General features: G+C 40.0%; 1 protein-coding gene across 3 annotated transcripts in view; it reads left to right on the plus strand.

The window, feature by feature from the left end:
- The window catches only part of clint1a (clathrin interactor 1a), a 117568-nt gene that overhangs the window by 53199 nt on the left and 44404 nt on the right, over window positions 1-19965 (plus strand). For 2 of the 3 annotated variants that reach the window (XM_039776209.1, XM_039776207.1), the window contains exons 2-3: window positions 11214-11318; window positions 12111-12207. In XM_039776209.1, the coding sequence (XP_039632143.1) occupies window positions 11214-11318; window positions 12111-12207 (202 nt within the window). Of the gene's footprint in view, window positions 1-11213; window positions 11319-12110; window positions 12208-19965 lie in introns of those variants that run through there. The other variant, XM_039776210.1, reaches the window with a different exon arrangement.

The following is a 19965-nucleotide window of genomic DNA, read 5'->3' on the forward strand; positions in this document are numbered from 1 at the left end:
CAAAAAGTTAAAAAAAAAAAGTTAAAAGTAACTAAGTTACAATTACTGGTGAAGGGTTGTGCTTATGCAAATTCTGAGAGACTGTCTTTGTGGGGGGATTGACAGTTAAGGCGGGTGGGAGAGTCACGTCATCATCTCCCCTCCCATTCACCTCATTTCGCTGTGAGCTGAGCTCCGCAACTAACGCAGTCTTGAGGAACCAACTTTGTGATGCTGCCACCAAATACTCACAGAAAAATCCACAAGTTAATACACACGCTGTCTCTGCACTTTCTCCACACTCTGAATCCTCCAGGCACTACTTACAAAAGGTAACATTGAAAATCGTGTTACGTTATTTTTAAAATGTTTCCTTTTCTTAGCACAAGCACAGCTGAGAAGCTTTGATGCATGTGCTCCATAACACGTTAAAAATAATGCATTTAATCACACTTTGCATTCCAAGCAAAAGGGAACTTCTGTCAATGCATGATTTCCTGGTACACCGATTACATTGATGTACAAATCAGAGCTACAAAAATGTAACAGTCGGAAGAAAGCGCGTTGCTACGACTGATTGGAGGAAAATTGCATTTCAAAAGACTACCCGACGGAAGCCTTGATAAAAGCGTGGTTTTGTGCACATATATATGTGGATGTATATGTATATATACTGTATATAAGTGTGTATATGTATATATATGTGTGTGTGTGTGTGTATATATATATATATATATATATATATATATATATATATATATATATATATATATATATATATATATATATACAGTGGAGGAAATAATTATTTGACCCCTCACTGATTTTGTAAGTTTGTCCAATGACAAAGAAATGAAAAGTCTCAGAACAGTATCATTTCAATGGTAGGTTTATTTCAACAGTGGCAGATTGCACATCAAAAGGAAAATCGAAAAAATAACTTTAAATAAAAGATAGAAATTGATTTGCATTTCATTGAGGGAAATAAGTTTTGAACCCCTACCAACCATTAAGAGTTCTGGCTCCCACAGAGTGGTTAGACACTTCTACTCAATTAGTCACCCTCATTAAGGACACCTGTCTTAACTAGTCACCTGTATAAAAGACACCTGTCCACAGAATCAATCAATCAAGCAGACTCCACACTCTACAACATGGGAAAGACCAAAGAGCTGTCCAAGGATGTCAGAGACAAAATTGTAGACCTGCACAAGGCTGGAATGGGCTACAAAACCATTAGCAAGAAGCTGGGAAAGAAGGTGACAACTGTTGGTGCGATTGTTCGAAAATGGAAGGAGCACAAAATGACCATCAATTGACCTCGCTCTGGGGCTCCACGCAAGATCTCACCTCGTGGGGTGTCAATGGTTCTGAGAAAGGTGAAAAGAATCCTAGAACTACACGGGAGGAGTTAGTTAATGACCTCAAATTAGCAGGGACCACAGTCACCAAGAAAACCATTGGAAACACATTACACGCAATGGATTAAAATCCTGCAGGGCTCGCAAGGTCCCCTGCTCAAGAAGGCACATGTGCAGGCCCGTCTGAAGTTTGCCAATGAACACCTGAATGATTCAGAGAGTGACTGGGAGAAGGTGCTGTGGTCTGATGAGACCTAAATAGAGCTCTCTGGCATTAACTCAACTCGCTGTGTTTGGAGGAAGAAAAATGCTGCCTATGACCCCCAAAACACCGTCCCCACCGTCAAGCATGGGGGTGGAAACATTTTGCTTTGGGGGTGTTTTTCTGCTAAGGGCACAGGACAACTTAATCGCATTAACGGAAAATGGACGGAGCCATGTATCGTGAAATCCTGAGCAACAATCTCCTTCCCTCTGCCAGGAAACTGAAAATGGGTCGTGGATGGGTGTTCCAGCACGACAATGACCCAAAACATACAGCAAAGGCAACAAAGGAGTGGCTCAAGAAGAAGCACATTAAGGTCATGGAGTGGCCTAGTCAGTGTCCGGACCTTAATCCAATAGAAAACCTATGGAGGGAGCTCAAGCTCAGAGTAGCACAGAGACAGCCTCGAAACCTTAGGGATTTAGAGATGATCTGCAAAGAGGAGTGGACCAACATTCCTCCTAAAATGTGCAAACTTGGTCATCAATTACAAGAAATGTTTGACCTCTGTGCTTGCAAACAAGGGTTTTTCCACTAAGTATTAAGTCTGTTTTTGTTAGAGGGTTCAAAAACTTATTTCCCTCAATGAAATGCAAATCAATTTCTATCTTTTATTTAAAGTTATTTTTCGATTTTCCTTTTGATGTGCAATCTGCCACTGTTGAAATAAACCTACCATTGAAATGATACTGTTCTGAGACTTTTCATTTCTTTGTCATTGGACAAACTTACAAAATCAGTGAGGGGTCAAATAATTATTTCCTCCACTGTATATATACATATATACATATATATATATATATATACACAGTAATCCCTCCTCGACCGCGGGGGTTGCGTTCCAGACCCCCCCCGCGATAGGTGAAAATCCGCGAAGTAGAAACCATATGTTTGTGTGGTTATTTTTATATATTTTAAGCCCTTATAAACTCTCCCACCCTGTTAACATTATTAGAGCCCTCTAGACATGATATAACACCCTTTAGTCAAACGTTTAAACTGTGCTCTATGACAAGACAGAGATGACAGTTCTTTCTCACAATTAAAAGAAAGCAAACATATCTTATCTTCAAAGGAGCGCCGTCATAAAGGAGCGTCAGGAGCAGAGAATGTCAGAGAGAGCGCTCCGCAAAGAAAAGCAAACAATCAAAAAATCAATACATGCTTTTAAGTATACAGAAGCACCGATAAAGCGGCATTTTGTAGAGGAGCGTCCGTGTCCTCTGTGCAAACACAGCCCCTCTGCTCACACCCCCTCCGTCAGGCAGAGAGAGCGAGAAAGATAGAGAGAAGCAAGCAAGCACAGCGCGGGAAGCATATCTTATAGCATTGAGGAGTTTTAGTTAATATGCAATACATGCTCTGATTGGGTAGCTTCTAAGCCATCCGCCAATAGCGTCCCTTGTATGAAATCAACTGTGCAATGAAACTGAGGAAGCATGTAACCTAAATCAAAAGACCCATTGTCCGCAGAAAGCGGCGAACCAGTGAAAAATCTGTGATATATGTTTAGATGTGCTTACATTTAAAATCCGTGATAGAGTGAAACCCTGAAAGTCAAAGCGATATAGCGAGGATTACTGTATATATATATATATATATATATATATATATATATATATATATATATATATATATATACTGCTCAAAAGAATTAAAGGAACAGTTTTTAATCAGAGTATAGCATCAGTTCAGTTAAGTAGCAGAGGGGGTTGTTAATCTGTTTCAGCTGCTGTGGTGTTAATGAAATTAACAACAGATGCACTAGAGGGGCAACAATGAGATGACCCCCCAAAACAGGAATGGTTTAACAGGTGGAGGCCACTTACATTTTTCCCTCCTCATCTTTTCTGACTGTTTATTCACTAGTTTTGCATTTGGCTACAGTCAGTGTCACTGCTGGTAGCATGAGGCGATACCTGGACCCTACAGAGGTTGCACAGGTAGTCCAACTTCTCCAGGATGGCACATCAATACGTGTCATTGCCAGAAGGTTTGCTGTGTCTACCTGCACAGTCTCAAGGGCCTGGAGGAGATTCTAGGAGACAAGCAGTTACTCTAGGAAAGCTGGAGAGGGCCATAGAAGGTCCATAAATCATCAGCAGGACCAGTATCTGCTCCTTTGGGCAAGGAGGAACAGGATGAGCACTGCCAGAGCCCTACAAAATGACCTCCAGCAGGCCACTGGTGTGAATGTCTCTGACCAAACAACCAGAAAGACTTCATGAGGGTGACCCAAGGGCCCCATGTCCTCTAATGGGCCCTGAGCTCACTTCCCAGCAGCATGCAGCTCGATTGGCATTCGCCATAGAATACCAGAATTGGCAGATGCACCACTGGTGCCCTGTGCTTTTACAGATGAGAGCAGGTTCACCCTGAGCACGTGACAGAAGTGAAAGGGTCTGGAGAAGCCATGGAGAACATTATGCTGCCTGTAGCATCATTCAGCATGAGCAGTTTGGTGGTGGGTTAATGATTGTCTGGGGAGGCATATCCATGGAGGGTCACACAGACCGCTACAGGCTTGACAAAGGCACCTTGGCTGCCATTAGGTATCAGGATGAAATCCTTGGACCCATTGACAGACCCTATGCTGGTACAGTGGCTCCTGGTGCACGACAATTCCTGGCCTCATGTGGTGAGAGTATGCAGGCAGTTCCTGGAGGATGAAGGAATTGATACCATTGACTGGCCCACCACACTTTCCTGACCTAAATCCAATAGAACACCTCTGGGACATTATGTTTTGGTCCATCCAATGCCACCAGGTTGCACCTCAGACTGTCCAGGAGCTCACCTGGTCCAGATCTGGGAGGAGATCCCCCACAACACCATCTGTCATCTCATTAGAAGCATGCACCGATGTTGTCAGGCATGTATACAAGAACACAGGGGCCATACAAAGTGCTGTGTACAATTTTGAGTTACTGCAATTAAATTTTGGCAAAATGGACTAGCCTGCCACAATTTTTTCACTCTGATTTTTGGGGCGTCTTTGAATTCAGGGCTCTGTAGGTTGATCATTTTCATTTTCATCAAACGATGTGGCATCCTTTCGTTCCAGTCTATATCAGCATAGATATCCAGGAGGATTTCTTTTTCCCATTCAAAGTGTTCCTTTAATTTTTTTGAGCAGTTTTTATATATATATCTATATATATATATATATCTATATATCTATATATATATATATATATATCTATATATATATATATATATATATATATATATATATATATATATATATATATATATATATATATATATATATATATATATACTAATAAAAGGCAAAGCCCTCACTCACTCACTCACTCACCACTAATTCTCCAACTTCCCGTGTGGGTGGAAGGCTGAAATTTGGCAGGGTCATTCCTTACAGCTTCCTTACAAAAGTTGGGCAGGGTTTTATATCAAATTCTACGCGTAATGGTCATAACTGGAAGCAGTTTTCTCCATTTACTGTAATGGAGATGAGCTTCAACGCCGGGGCGGAGTTTCGTGTGACATCATCACGCCTCCCACGTAATCACGCAGTACATAGTAAAACCAGGAAGACCTCAAAAAAGCGCTGAAGAAAACATGCATTATATAATTGAGAAGGCAGCGAAACAATAAGAAGCGGCGAAAGTGACATATACAACCATATTCATGAGTTCTGCTACTTCGGAAACAAAGCACGATGTAAACCTACACTTTAAATTAAGTTCATAGACAGGCTGCGCTGGCGTTTGTAATTTAGTGCCTGCCCATATAAGGCCGTCCGTCAGCGGCAATCCAATAGCAAACTGCCACGGGTAAATATTCACGGGTGAAGGACTGTGCTTATGGAGAGGAAGATGAGATGGTCAGGGTGGTGTTTGACACAAACTCAGCGAAACTACGAGAGAAAGTTTTAAGTGCCAGGACTAAGGTAACATTAAATACAGCCATGGACATAGCACGAGATGGCACCAGCACAGCTGGGAACCTTCGATGCATGTACACCGAGCGGCTCACGGAACTGACGCAGTGCACAGATAAAAGCAACAGTTCCAAAGAGCGCTGAACAAAACCAATTACACAATTGAAAAGGCAGCAAAAATATGAAGCGCCTGATACATACAAGCATATTCATAAATCCAACTACTGCGGAAACAAAGCACACGTTGGAAAAAGTCAATGTCCCGCTAAAGGAAGACAGTGTAAAAAACCCGTGCATGCAGTGTGTCAGGTCTCAGATAAAGAAGAAGACGAGCTGTTTATTGATGCAGTAAAAACGAATCGATGAATGAAACCTGTCATCTTTACAAAGATTGACAAACACGGAATGTAACTTGAACACAACACATCCTACAAATACGAACCTGATTGAAAGAAATAATGATAATCAAATCCTTGATGACAGCAACACTCAGTAACACTCACAAAACAAATACTGTATATTGACAGTCATGTTACGTTATTTTTAAAATGTTCCCTTTTCTTTTCTAGCTTTTTAACACACTACTTCTCCGCTGCGATACGCGGGTATATATATATATATATATATATATATATATATATATATATATATATATATATATATATCCCGATCTACATACTCGAATAATGGATACTTTATTAGCCATCAATGATTGTTTTGGTAAAGCCATACTCAGTGTATTCATTAGATGAACGGTAAAAAGTAAGAGCGAGGGAGGATGACTTATTGAGGCATGCAGGCTGTAGTCTTGCGTCAACTCTATCTGAATTGCGCGATCACATTTGAAAAAATATATCTTTTCAAGTTCTATTTAGTCCATATGTGTCAAACTCAAGGGCAGCGGGCCACATCCGCCCGGCGTAATTATATCCGCCCGAGATCATTTTATATACTGTATTATTGTTATTAATGGCCGGGTATATGAAGCGCTGGTAACACAATAAACTACAGATCCCATAATGCAGCGCTTCAGCTGCCTTGCCAACACTTACGCGTTAATCAAGTCTAGCTTATGATGCTGCAAGTTATTGCGAAGCTAGCTCACACGATGCTGAAGAGAAAAGTTGATTCTGAAAATAGAGCCTTTAAAACCGATGGGAGGCTGAGTATATGTTTACTGAACCCGTGTGTCTCATTTGTGGAGCTAATGTGGCTGTAATTACAGAATTTAATCTAAGACGGCACTATGAGACAAAACATCAGGGTAACCTGAATGCAATGCAGAAGATACAGAAAGCAGAAGAATTAAATAAGAATCTGACACTTCAGCGGACGTTTTACCGTGCACAATCACAAAGTGATTTCAAGTGAAGCTGCTTTTATGGGAGACACAAATGCACCAGTTCACCTTGCCCCACTTTCCCTGTTGCCAAGTAATGTTAAACCAAGTCGTCACTACGGTGTTCCCAAACACGCACTTTGCTGATAAACTGAGCGCACTGAGTTTGCACGGCGCTTTGGTGACTTTGAAGAACAAAAAAAGTCCGTCTACATGCGGCTCGAACCTTGTGCATGTTTGGTAGCACATATCTGTGTGAGAAGCTCTTCTCAGTGATAAAGACTAACAAAACAGCACACAGGAGTCGCCTCACTGATGAGCACCTGCAATCCATCCTGAGAATCTCCACAACACAGAACCTCACACCAAACAGAAACGAACCTGTTGCCAAAAAGATGCCAGGCGTCCAGCTCTAAAATGACATATGAGCAAAGACAACTGAATGATTTGATTTGTTATTGCTGAAAGGAACACATTTTATTTATATTTCTAGGTTTTGTTATGCAGCATGTTCATATTTGAATTTGTATAATTTTGACAGGATATATTTTTATGGAGAGCAAAATATAAGTTGTTTAAGGTTTGAGTTGATTTATTCACGAATAATATTCCTGTCTGTTTTTACCATTCCTACCAAAGATATTTCTGCCGACTAAATAAAAATTCCTTCTATTTAAAATTTAAATAGAACTTGAACAAATACGATAGTTCATAATATCCACGCAGACTTGCACGTAAGAGCGGGAGTCATCCGTTTTAACAAGCAGCGTATTGCACTGATACGAAATAGCTGCGTGTGTATATATGTAGATATGTATGTATATGTATATATGTGTGTGTATGTGTATATATATATATATATATATATATATATATATATATATATTGTGTGTGTATATATGTAGATATATATATATGTATGTATATATGTGTGTGTGTATATTTATGTGTATATGTATAGATATGTATATATGTATGTTTATGTGTGTATGTGTATATATATATATATATATATATATATATATATATATATATATGACAGCAACACTCACAACAGTGACAAAACAATTACATTGACAATCATGTTACGTTATTTTCAAAATGTTTCCTTTTCTTTTCATTGCTTCTTTAACACACTACTTCGCCTGAAGCCTTGGTATTTTGCTAGTGTATATATATATATATATATATATATATATATATATATATATATATATATATATATATATATATATATATATGACAGCAACACTCATGACAATGTCAATCATGTTAAGTTATTATTAAAATGTTTCCTTTTCTTTTTCATTACTGCTTTAACCCACTACTACTCCTCTGAAAAGCGTGGGTATTTTGCTATATATGCATATATATATTAATTGACCTCCAAAGAGCGGCGAGACTTTTGATCACGTGAACGTGTCTGCAAAAAGTGGCGTCTCCTGCCCTATAAAACTCGAGCAGCCAGCGCATAGCTGTGCCGGCCTTTGAGACGCTGACTACACTTCTGCCTTAAGTCAAAGTGAACACTTTTCATTTTTTTCATCAACGAGCTATTGCCCAGACAAGTGCAAACACGGGATCCCTTTTCTACACCACGGCAAACTAATATTAAGGCGCTTCGCACTTTCTTTTGCACGTATACGATTATGAGGTCGTCAGCTCGGATTATGAAGACACGCACAGGAGTGGAGGACCAACAGTGCCATCACAGCCGATTAATGGCAGGGACGTCTCATCAGTCTACACAAGACCCACCGCGACTGTCCCCAAAAGGCGCTTGTATCGTCAGCGAAGACGTCTCTCTACACTATATAAAAGAAAAAGGCAACTTTCCTTTCTTTATACCTTTTTTCCTTTTATCCCAAACCAAAGCCTTTCTTTCTTACCACTACAGAGGACACAAAACTAATTTTCTTTAATTGCTGGTAATGCCGGTAGGGCACATTACCAGAGGCAGAAGTTTGGACGTTCACATAGCAAATGTCATTTCTATACCACAGCTGTCGTGTAGCGCCTTTCAAAAGGGATCTACTACCAACAGATCATCCATATACATTTTAGCTGCTGTTAGTACTACTTACCTGTTGTGTTACACCGTCCTTAAAATGTAGTTTACCCGAAACCACTCCAGTAGTGCTCAATGTAGCTTTACATCTTTAAACGTTAATGTTTTACTGTTTAATAACTTCTAGACTACATTTTATTATTTTTCCCTTGCGCTCAGTGACCAAAGCTATACACACATATAGACACTGTGGAGCCGACCCGGACACAGACAGGCGGACATGTTGTTAATCACCACCACACGTATTTATTTACAATTATATTTACAAATATTAGTGTCACTCAGACTTAGTCACGTGCACAAACCCCCACACACACAGTCCTGGCCACAAAATGCCTTTCTTCGGGCCGCCTCCATACCTCTTCTGCCTCGTCCTGCTTCCACCCAACTCCAGCTTTGAATGAAGGGAGACGGTCCCTTTTATATCCTCCCGGATGAGCTCCAGGTGATTCCCGACACTCCTTCATTGGCCACGCCCTAGCGTGGCGAAAGTGCCGGCTGTTCTCCCGGCAGCTCTCCGGGTCTTCTCTTAAATCTTCCCCCCCAGCACTTCCTGGTGTGGCGGAAGTGCTGAGGTAACAGGTCCCCAAGGCATTGGGGCACCTCCTGGCGGTGACCACGGGCCCCTACACGGTGGGGTTTCCATGCCCTCAACCCGTGGCCCCCAAAGCAACCAGGATGGCGGTCTCCATGTGATCCAGGGTTGGCGCAGACCCACATCCGGTCCCTCACGGCGTCCCGGCCGGATCGTTGCCCCTGGCATCCCTGACAACACATACATATATATACACATATATATACCTGTGTGTATGTTTGTATGTATGTGTATATATGATGTAGATAGGTATGTATATACACTCGCCTAAAGGATTATTAGGAACACACACCTGTTCAATTTCTCATTAATGCAATTATCTAATCAACCAATCGCATGGCCGTTGCTTCAATGCATTTAGGGGTGTGGTCCTGGTGTGTGTATGTATATATATGTATATATAGACTCAAACCGATTATGACAGCAGCAATCCAGTAAAAAGATGGCCTGTCAGACGTCGTCATGGTACATTTTCTGATGCAGCTAGACGAAAACAAGTTTGTGACGCTACCGCCAAATACACAAAACAATTACTTTGACAATCATGTTACGTTATTTTTAAAATGTTTCCTTTTCTTTTTCATAACTTCTTTAACACACGACTTCGCTGTGAAGCGCGGGTATTTTGAGATATATATATATATATATATAAACAGCAACACTCATAACAGTGACAAAACAATTACATTGACAATCATGTTACGTTATTTTCAAAATGTTTTCTTTTTCTTTACTTCTTTAACACACTACTTCTCTACTGCGAAGCACGGGTATTTTGTTAGTCTAAGATACAAGATACTCAAAAGAAATTTTAACCTGGAGGAGCAGCTTCTAAAAGGACACCAGCATCGTTGTAATTTAACTATGCTGCACTCGAATTATTCTATTTTTCTATCCGTGATAGTCATTTACATAAAATACTTTACTAGTTAAAGCCCTAATATTCTGCAAGGCAGTATTAAAGTTTGTGTTAGCACATGGCTTTACTCGGGATACACAATAAATTGTTTGTATTTACACCAGGCTGCCTGTACTTCTAACACATCTAAATTTCATTATAGGATTAATGCATTACATTTCTTTAGATGAAGCCCTTATGAATTAATTATATTTTAATACATATTTGTCTATCATTAAACACATTATTCAATAGTCAAGAACATTACATTAACTTAGCAATGTTTTCAGAAAGGACCTGAGCTTCTAGGGTGTAGGTCATCCCACCTGAAGAACTGCAGCCTCTCCCTGAAGAAATCCCAGTAATCTACGAAGCCAAATTGGTTCTTTTCAAAGAAGGTCTTTATCAGGGAGTAAAGTTTACTGAACACTTCATCTGATCTTCTCATCATTGGAAGAGGTCCTGAGATAATGATATTCTCAGCCGGGGTCCTCTCCTTGATAGTATGATCAAGCGATGAGAAGTCCTCCTTCAGTATCTCTGACTTAATGTGATGAATATTATTTACTCCCACATGAAGAACAACACTTCCAAATTGTCTCTACATGTGCTTCTCAAAGATTGGTGATTTATGAAATGATTAAGTAGGTAATTCTGAAAACATAGACAAGTAGAAAGTGCTTCTTTCCTTCATCTTCTTATCATAATTTGGATTTCTAAAATTCTAATTTTTCCCTTTGAGCGAGTTGTATATTTTAGCCCTTTTCATGAATTTAATTGATGTCTTTTTTTTCTTCCCCCCAGCACCAATGTGGTGATGAATTATTCTGAAATTGAGTCAAAGGTTCGGGAAGCTACAAATGATGATCCTTGGGGACCTTCTGGTCAGCTTATGGGTGAGATTGCAAGGTGAGCGTTGTGCATTCTGTAACAAGAACAGGTTTTAGGAGAAGTAAATGGCCTGTGTGTCTGTTCCTGCAGACTTGCATATCTGTTTTATATTATATATTTATTATTTAAGTATTGCTGTCCGAAGGTTTAATTAATCTTATGATTCCTGTAATATGCAGTGATACTGTGCTATACTCTGTGCAACAATTATTGTGCACATTTATGCTAAAAATTAAGTTTATTTCAGTTAATTTTAGCTGTGATATTATTACTATTATGTTATTGACCTTTTTAATGATTGGATTAAATTCATGGAACCTGAAAAACAGTTAAGTAAAGTTGTCTTAACCTTTAAAAGCATTTTTCAAATATTTTCTTGATTGTCATTAAAGTGAATCTACAGAATGCTATCTGTGTTGGAAGCAATAATAACTGCATTATTAAATGCTATATGTCCTGTTTATTCATCTTCATAAGTGAAATCATATTTTAGTTATATTTATCTTTTATATGTACATATGTGAAGCAATTTCTAATATAGTTTTTGTGGAAGCTCATAAAGTAAATTATATAATTTATCCGTATCTTCCCCTTAACCGCTCATGCCAGCTAAGTGTTTAATCTTATAACAATCTAAAATAACATGCATCAACATTAAAGATCATCACCTGTGTTTGAAATTACAAGAACTTTGTTTCTTCAAACTGATAATATCAGCGTATTCTGTGTAGAGATGTGTTCATTCTTTTTTCATAGAAGTTTTTTTTTTTTTTTTTTTTTTTTTTTATTCCCCAACATTATTTTTACCAGATCTACTTTCATGTACGAACAGTTTCCAGAAGTGATGAATATGCTTTGGACCCGTATGTTAAAGGATAACAAGAAGAACTGGAGGAAAGTTTACAAGGTATGAGTGATACTGAAAATATGTCTGTATCTATGTATATTATTAATGTTGTGGAACAACTCTTTCATATAAAAATTGCTATTACTTAAAAGTGACATATTCTGGTTGTGTGAGGTTTCACAGCTACAGTATTTTGTAAATTAAAACCAGGCAATTTATACATACATTTCCCTGAATCATAAAACCTGAAACGCAGTCACTAAATTATTTTAAGGGAAAAGGGTGGAGTGCTAAACAAGCCTTGGGTGCAGCTTTCCACCTGATTACTAGTGGTTAGTAGTTAGTAGAGTATAACTGGTACAGCTGTCAGTAAAGATAAAGTGGGAACTGAATCTGAGAACAGCTTTATTATTTTATATGTTGTACTTTGGCAGAGGTTTAGCACAGCAGAATGCAGTTTAAAAATTAATGGACTCTTTCATATCTGCAGTTGTGTTTTTGGTGGTTCCTGCTACATCTTGTTTTAAAGTAGAAATGTGTGGCGACAAGAGTGTAGGCTATAAAAGAAGATGTGTGAAAATTTTGTGTTACTGCAGTCTATACTAATGAAAGGCAAAGCCCTCACTGACTGACTGACTCACTCACTCACTCACTCACTCACTCACCCTCCAACTTCCCGTGTAGGTAGAAGGCTGAAATTTGGCAGGCTCATTCCTTACAGCTTACTTACAAAGGTTAAGCAGGTTTCATTTCGAAATCCTACGCGTAACGGTCGACAGCGTCCGCCATGTTGAACTTTCTTATTTATGGCCCCATCTTCACGAAATTTGGTAGGCGGCCTACCTGCACTAACCGAAACCAATGTATACTTATTTCTGTGGTATGACGCCACTGTCGGCCCTCATATTGAATTTTCCAGCGGTCTTTGTTACTTATGGGCCCATCTTTAAGAAATTTGGTACGCGGGTTCCCAACGCTCACTGAATCCTACTTACGTACATATATACGTCCATAGACTGCAGCTCGGTCACTGTGTTAGGCGGTGTTGGGTCCCCCATCCCAACGCCTCCCACGTTGTTGGCTGCCTGCCTATATAAGGCCGTCCGTCGCTCCAGTCTCTACATTCCCTTCCTTGCTTCGCCACGGGATTCACGTCTCCCTGCTGATAACTACAGCCTTTTTATTTAATCCACGGCTTCTTCGCTGTTTTATTGTTCGTTTATTATGATTATAGTTATTGTGTAGGTATTTTAGACTTCCTTTACATTGTTCAGGTACCCATTTCCTTTATCATTCCAACCTTTACCCCATTAACATATCTATCGAGGTGATAACCATCGATCATAGAACTGCCAGTTACCAAGTGGTTTCCGTGCCCGGAGATGGCACCTGCCTTTTCCATTCTCTCTGTTACATATTGCATGGCCATATCAGGCTCACTCTTGATATCCGGAGGAGGAACATTGTGTCTTATATATTGAATGACTGGGACAGGTTCAAGGTGCAAATGTATGGGCACATTTATTAATATGCAGCACTGTTAATAATATGTTGCATTAAAGTTTGTACTATACATAGGGCACCCTAACATTTGTGTAGGTATACATATATGTGTATGTATGTATATGTGTGTGTGTGTGTGTGTGTATATATGTGTATATATATATATATATATATATATATATATATATATATATATATATATATATATATATATATATATATATATATATATATATATATATATATATATATATAAATAAAATATGGACAAAATTGTTGGTACCCTTCAGTCAATGAAAGAAAAACTCACAATGGTCACAGAAATAACTTTAATCTGACAAAAGTAATAATAAATAAAAATTCTATGAAATTTAACCAATGAAAGTCAGACATTGATTTTCAACCATGCTTCAACAGAATTATTTAAAAAATAAACTCATGAAACAGGCCTGGACAAAATGATGGTACCCCTAACTTAATATTTTGTTGCACAACCTTTTGAGGCAATCACTGCAATCAAACGATTCCTGTAACTGTCAATGAGACTTCTGCACTTCTCAGCAGGTATTTTGGCCCACTCCTCATGAGCAAACTGCTCCAGTTGTCTCAGGTTTGAAGGGTGCCTTTTCCAGACGGCATGTTTCAGCTCTTTCCAAAGATGCTCAATAGGATTGAGGTCAGGGCTCATAGAAGGCCACTTTAGAATAGTCCAATGTTTTCCTCTTAGCCATTCTTGGGTGTTTTAGCTGTGTGTTTTGGGTCATTGTCCTGTTGCAAGACCCATGACCTGCGACTGAGACCAAGCTTTCTGACACTGGCCAGCACATTTCTCTCTAGAATCCCTTGATAGTCTTGAGATTTCATTGTACCCTGCACAGATTCAAGACACCCTGTGCCAGATGCAGCAAAGCAGCCCCAGAACATAACAGAGCCTCCTCCATGTTTCACAGAAGGGACAGTGTTCTTTTCTTGATATGCTTCATTTTTCCGTCTGTGAACATAGAGCTGATGTGCCTTGGCAAAAGTTCAATTTTGTCTCATCTGTCCATAGGACATTCTCCCAGAATCTTTGTGGCTTGTCCACATGTAGTTTGGCAAATTCCAGTCTGGCTTTTTATGATTTGTTTTCAACAATGGTGTCCTCCTTGGTCGTCTCCCATGAAGTCCACTTTGGCTCAAACAACGACGGATGGTGCGATCTGACACTGATGTTCCTTGAGCTTGAAGTTCACCTTGGATCTCTTTAGAAGTTTTTCTGGGCTCTTTTGTTACCATTCGTTTATCCGTCTCTTTGATTTGTCATCAATTTTCCTCCTGCCACGTCCAAGGAGGTTGGCTACAGTCCCATGGATCTTAAATTTCTGAATAATATGTGCAACTGTAGTCACAGGAACATCAAGCTGCTTCGAGATGGTCTTATAGCCTTTACCTTTGACATGCTTGTCTATAATTTTCTTTCTAATCTCCTGAGACAACTCTTTCCTTCGCTTCCTCTGGTCCATGTTGAGTGTGGTACACACCATGTCACCAAACAACACAGTGACTACCTGGAGCCCTATATATAGGTCCACTGACTGATTACAAGATTGTAGACACCTGTGATGCTAATTAGTGGACACACCTTGGATTAACATGTCCCTTTGGTCACATTATTTTCAGTCTTTTCTAGGGTACCATCATTTTTGTCCAGGCCTGTTTCATGAGTTTTTTTTTATAATTCTGTTGAAGTATGGTTGAAAAGCAATGTCTGACTTTTATTAGTTAAATTTCATAGAATTTTTATTTATTATTACTTTTGTCAGATTAAAGTTATTTCTGTGACCATTTTGAGTTTTTCTTTCATTGACTGAAGGGTACCAACAATTTTGTCCGTGTGTGTGTGTGTATATATATATATATATATATATATGTATGCATGTATGCATGCATGCATGCATACATACAAACCGGATTCCAAAAAAGTCCACTATACAAATCGTGAATAAAAACTGAATGCAATGATGTGGAGGTGCCAACTTCTAATATTTTATTCAGAATAGAACATAAATCACGGAACAAAAGTTTAAACTGAGAAAATGTATCATTTTAAGGGAAAAATATGTTGATTCAGAATTTCATGGTGTCAACAAATCCGAAAAAGGTTGGGACAAGGCCATTTTCACCACTGTGTGGCATCTACCCTTCTTCTTACAACATTCAACAGACGTCTGGGGACCGAGGAGACCAGTTTCTCAAGTTTAGAAATAGGAATGCTCTCCCATTCTTGTCTAATACAGGCCTCTAACTGTTCAATTGTCTTGGGCCTTCTTTGTCGCACCTTCCTCTTTATGATGCGCCAAATGTTCTCTATAGGTGAAAGATCTGGACTGCAGACTGGCCATTTCAGTACCCGGATCCTTCTCCTACGCAGCCATGATGTTGTGATTGATGCAGAATGTGGTCTGGCATTATCTTGTTGAAAAATGCAGGGTCTTCCCTGAAAGAGATGACGTCTGGATTTTTCTGCATTGATGGTGCCTTTCCAGACATGCAAGCTGCCCATGCCACACGCACTCATGCAACCCCATACCATCAGAGATGCAGGCTTCTGAACTGAGCGTTGATAACAACTTGGGTTGTCCTTGTCCTCTTTGGTCCGGATGACATGGCGCCCCAGATTTCCAAAAGAACTTCGAATCGTGACTCGTCTGACCACAGAACAGTCTTCCATTTTGCCACACTCCATTTTAAATGATCCCTGGCCCAGTGACAACGCCTGAGCTTGTGGATCTTGCTTAGAAATGGCTTCTTCTTTGCACTGTAGAGTTTCAGCTGGCAACGGCGGATGGCACGGTGGATTGTGTTCACTGACAATGGTTTCTGGAAGTATTCCTGAGCCCATTCTGTGATTTCCTTTACAGTAGCATTCCTGTTTGTGGTGCAGTGTCGTTTAAGGGCCGGAGATCACGGGCATCCAGTATGGTTTTACGGCCTTGACCCTACGCACAGAGATTGTTCCAGATTCTCTGAATCTTCGGATGATGTTATGCACAGTTGATGATGATAGATGCAAAGTCTTTGCAATTTTTCGCTGGGTAACACCTTTCTGATATTGCTCCACTATCTTTCTGCGCAACATTGTGGGAATTGGTGATCCTCTACCCATCTTGGCTTCTGAGAGACACTGCCACTCTGAGAAGCTCTTTTTATACCCAATCATGTTGTCAATTGACCTAATTAGTGTTCATTGCTCTTCCAGCTCTTCGTTATGCTCAAATTTACTTTTTCCAGCCTCTTATTGCTACTTGTCCCAACTTTTTTTGGGATTTGTTGACACCGTGAAATTTTGAATCAACATATTTTTCCTTTAAAATGATACATTTACTCGGATTAAAAGATTTGATCTGTCATCTACGTTCAATTACAAATAAAATATTGACATTTCCCATCTCCACATCATTGCATTCAGTTTTTATTCACAATTTGTTTAGTGTCCCAACTTTTTTGGAATCCGGTTTGTATATATATGTATATGTGTGTGTGTATATATGTATATACACATATAATGTATATATATATATTTATATATATATATATATATATATATATATATATATATATACACATACACATACACATACACACACACACTTCGCCCTAAAGGATTATTAGGAACACCCGCTCAATTTCTCATTAATGCAATTATCTAATCAACCAATCACATGGCAGTTGCTTCAATGCATTTAGGGGTGTGGTCCTGGTCAAGACAATCTCCTGAACTCCAAACTGAATGTCAGAATGGGAAAGAAAGGTGATTTAAGCAATTTTGAGTGTGGCATGGTTGTTGGTGCCAGTCGGGCCGGTCTGAGTATTTCACAATCTGCTCAGTTACTGGGATTTTCATGCACAGCCATTTCTAGGGTTTTACAAAGAATGGTGTGAAAAGGGAAAAACATCCAGTATGCGGCAGTCCTGTGGGCGAAAATGCCTTGTTGATGCTAGAGGTCAGAGGAGAATGGGCCGACTGATTCAAGCTGATAGAAGAACAACTTTGACTGAAATAACCACTCGCTACAACCGAGGTATGCAGCAAAGCATTTGTGAAGCCACAACACGCACAACCTTGAGGCGGATGGGCTACAACAGCAGAAGACCCCACTGGGTACCACTCATCTCCACTACAAATAGGAAAAAGAGGCTATAATTTGCACGAGCTCACCAAAATTGGACAGTTGAAAACTGGAAAAATGTTCCCTGGTCTGATGATTCTGGATTTCTGTTGAGACATTCACATGGTAGAGTCAGAATTTGGCGTAAAAAGAATGAGAACTTGGATCCATCATGCCTTGTTACCACTGTGCAGGCTGGTGGTGGTGGTGTAATGGTGTGGGGGATGTTTTCTTGGCACACTTTAAGCCCCTTAGTGCCAATTGGGCATCGTTTAATTGCCACGGGCTACCTGAGCATTGTTTCTGACCATGTCCATCCCTTCATGACCACCATGTACCCATCCTCTGATGGCTACTTCCAGCAGGATAATGCACCATGTCACAAAGCTCGAATCATTTCAAATTGGTTTCTTGAACATGACAATGAGTTCACTGTACTAAAATGGGCCCCACAGTCACCAGATCTCAACCCAATAGGGCATCTTTGGAATGTGGTGGAATGGGAGCTTTGTGCCCTGGATGTGCATCCCACAAATCTTCATCAACTGCAAGATGCTATCCTGTCAATATGGGCCAACATTTGTAAAGAATGCTTTCAGCACCTTGTTGAATCAATGCCACGTAGAATTAAGGCAGTTCTCAAGGCGAAAGGGTGTCAAACACTGTATTATTATGGTGTTCCTAATAATCCTTTAGGTGAGTGTATATATACGTATATACACACACACACACACACACACACACACACATATATATATATATATATATATATATATATATATATATATATATATATATATATATATAACTGTTCAAAAAAATTAAAGGAACACTTTGAAAACACATCAGATCTCAATGGGAAAAAGAAATCCTCCTGGATTGTTATACTGATATAGACTGGGTAATGTGTTAGGAACGAAAGGATGCCACATCGTTTGATGAAAATGATCAACCTACAGAGCCCTGAATTCAAAGACGCCCCAAAAATCAGAGTGAAAAAATTATGTGGCAGGCTAGTCCATTTTGCCAAAATTTAATTGCAGTAACTCAAAATTGTTCGCAGCACTTTGTATGGCCCCTATGTTCTTGTATACATGCCTGACAACATCGGTGCATGCTTCTAATGAGATGACAGATGGTGCTGTGGGGGATCTCCTCCCAGATCTGGACCGGGGCATCACTGAGCTCCTGGACAGTCTGAGGTGCAACCTGGTGGCATTGGATGGACCAAAACATAATGTCCCAGAGGATTTAGGTCAGGAAAGTGTGGCGGCCAGTCACTGGTATCAATTCCTTCATCCTCCAGGAACTGCCTGCATACTCTCACCACATGAGGCCAGGAATTGTCGTGCACCAGGAGCCACTGTACCAGCATAGGGTCTGACAATGGGTCCAAGGATTTCATCCTGATACCTAATGGCAGCCAAGGTGCCTTTGTCAAGCCTGTAGCAGTTTGTGTGGCCCTCCATGGATATGCCTCCCCAGGCAATCATTAACCCACCACCAAACTGCTCATGCTGAATGATGTTACAGGCAGCATAATGTTCTCCATGGCTTCTCCAGACCCTTTCACTTCTGTCACGTGCTCAGGGTGAACCTGCTCTCATCTGTAAAAAGCACAGGGCACCAGTGGTGCATCTGCCAATTCTGGTATTCTATGACGAATGCCAATTGAGCTGCATGCTGCTGGGCAGTGAGCTCAGGGCCCATTAGAGGACATGGGGCCCTTGGGTCACCCTCATGAAGTCTTTCTGGTTGTTTGGTCAGAGACATTCACACCGGTGCCCTGCTGGAGGTCATTTTGTAGGGCTCTGGCAGTGCTCATCCTGTTCCTCCTTGCCAAAGGAGCAGATACTGGTCCTGCTGATGGGTTATGGACCTTCTATGGCCCTCTTCAGCTCTCCTAGAGTAACTGCTTGTCTCCTAGAATATCTTCCATGCCCTTGAGACTGTGCAAGGAGACACAGCAAACCTTCTGGCAATGACACATATTGATGTGCCATCCTGGAGAAGTTGGACTACCTGTGCAACCTCTGTAGGTTTCAGGTATCGCCTCATGCTACCAGTAGTGACACTGACTGTAGCCAAATGCAAAACTAGTGAAGAAACAGTCAGAAAAGATGAGGAGGGAAAAATGTCAGTGGCCTCCACCTGTTAAACCATTCCT

Source organism: Polypterus senegalus, chromosome 13 (assembly GCF_016835505.1).
Source record: "Polypterus senegalus isolate Bchr_013 chromosome 13, ASM1683550v1, whole genome shotgun sequence".
Lineage (NCBI taxonomy): Eukaryota > Metazoa > Chordata > Cladistia > Polypteriformes > Polypteridae > Polypterus > Polypterus senegalus.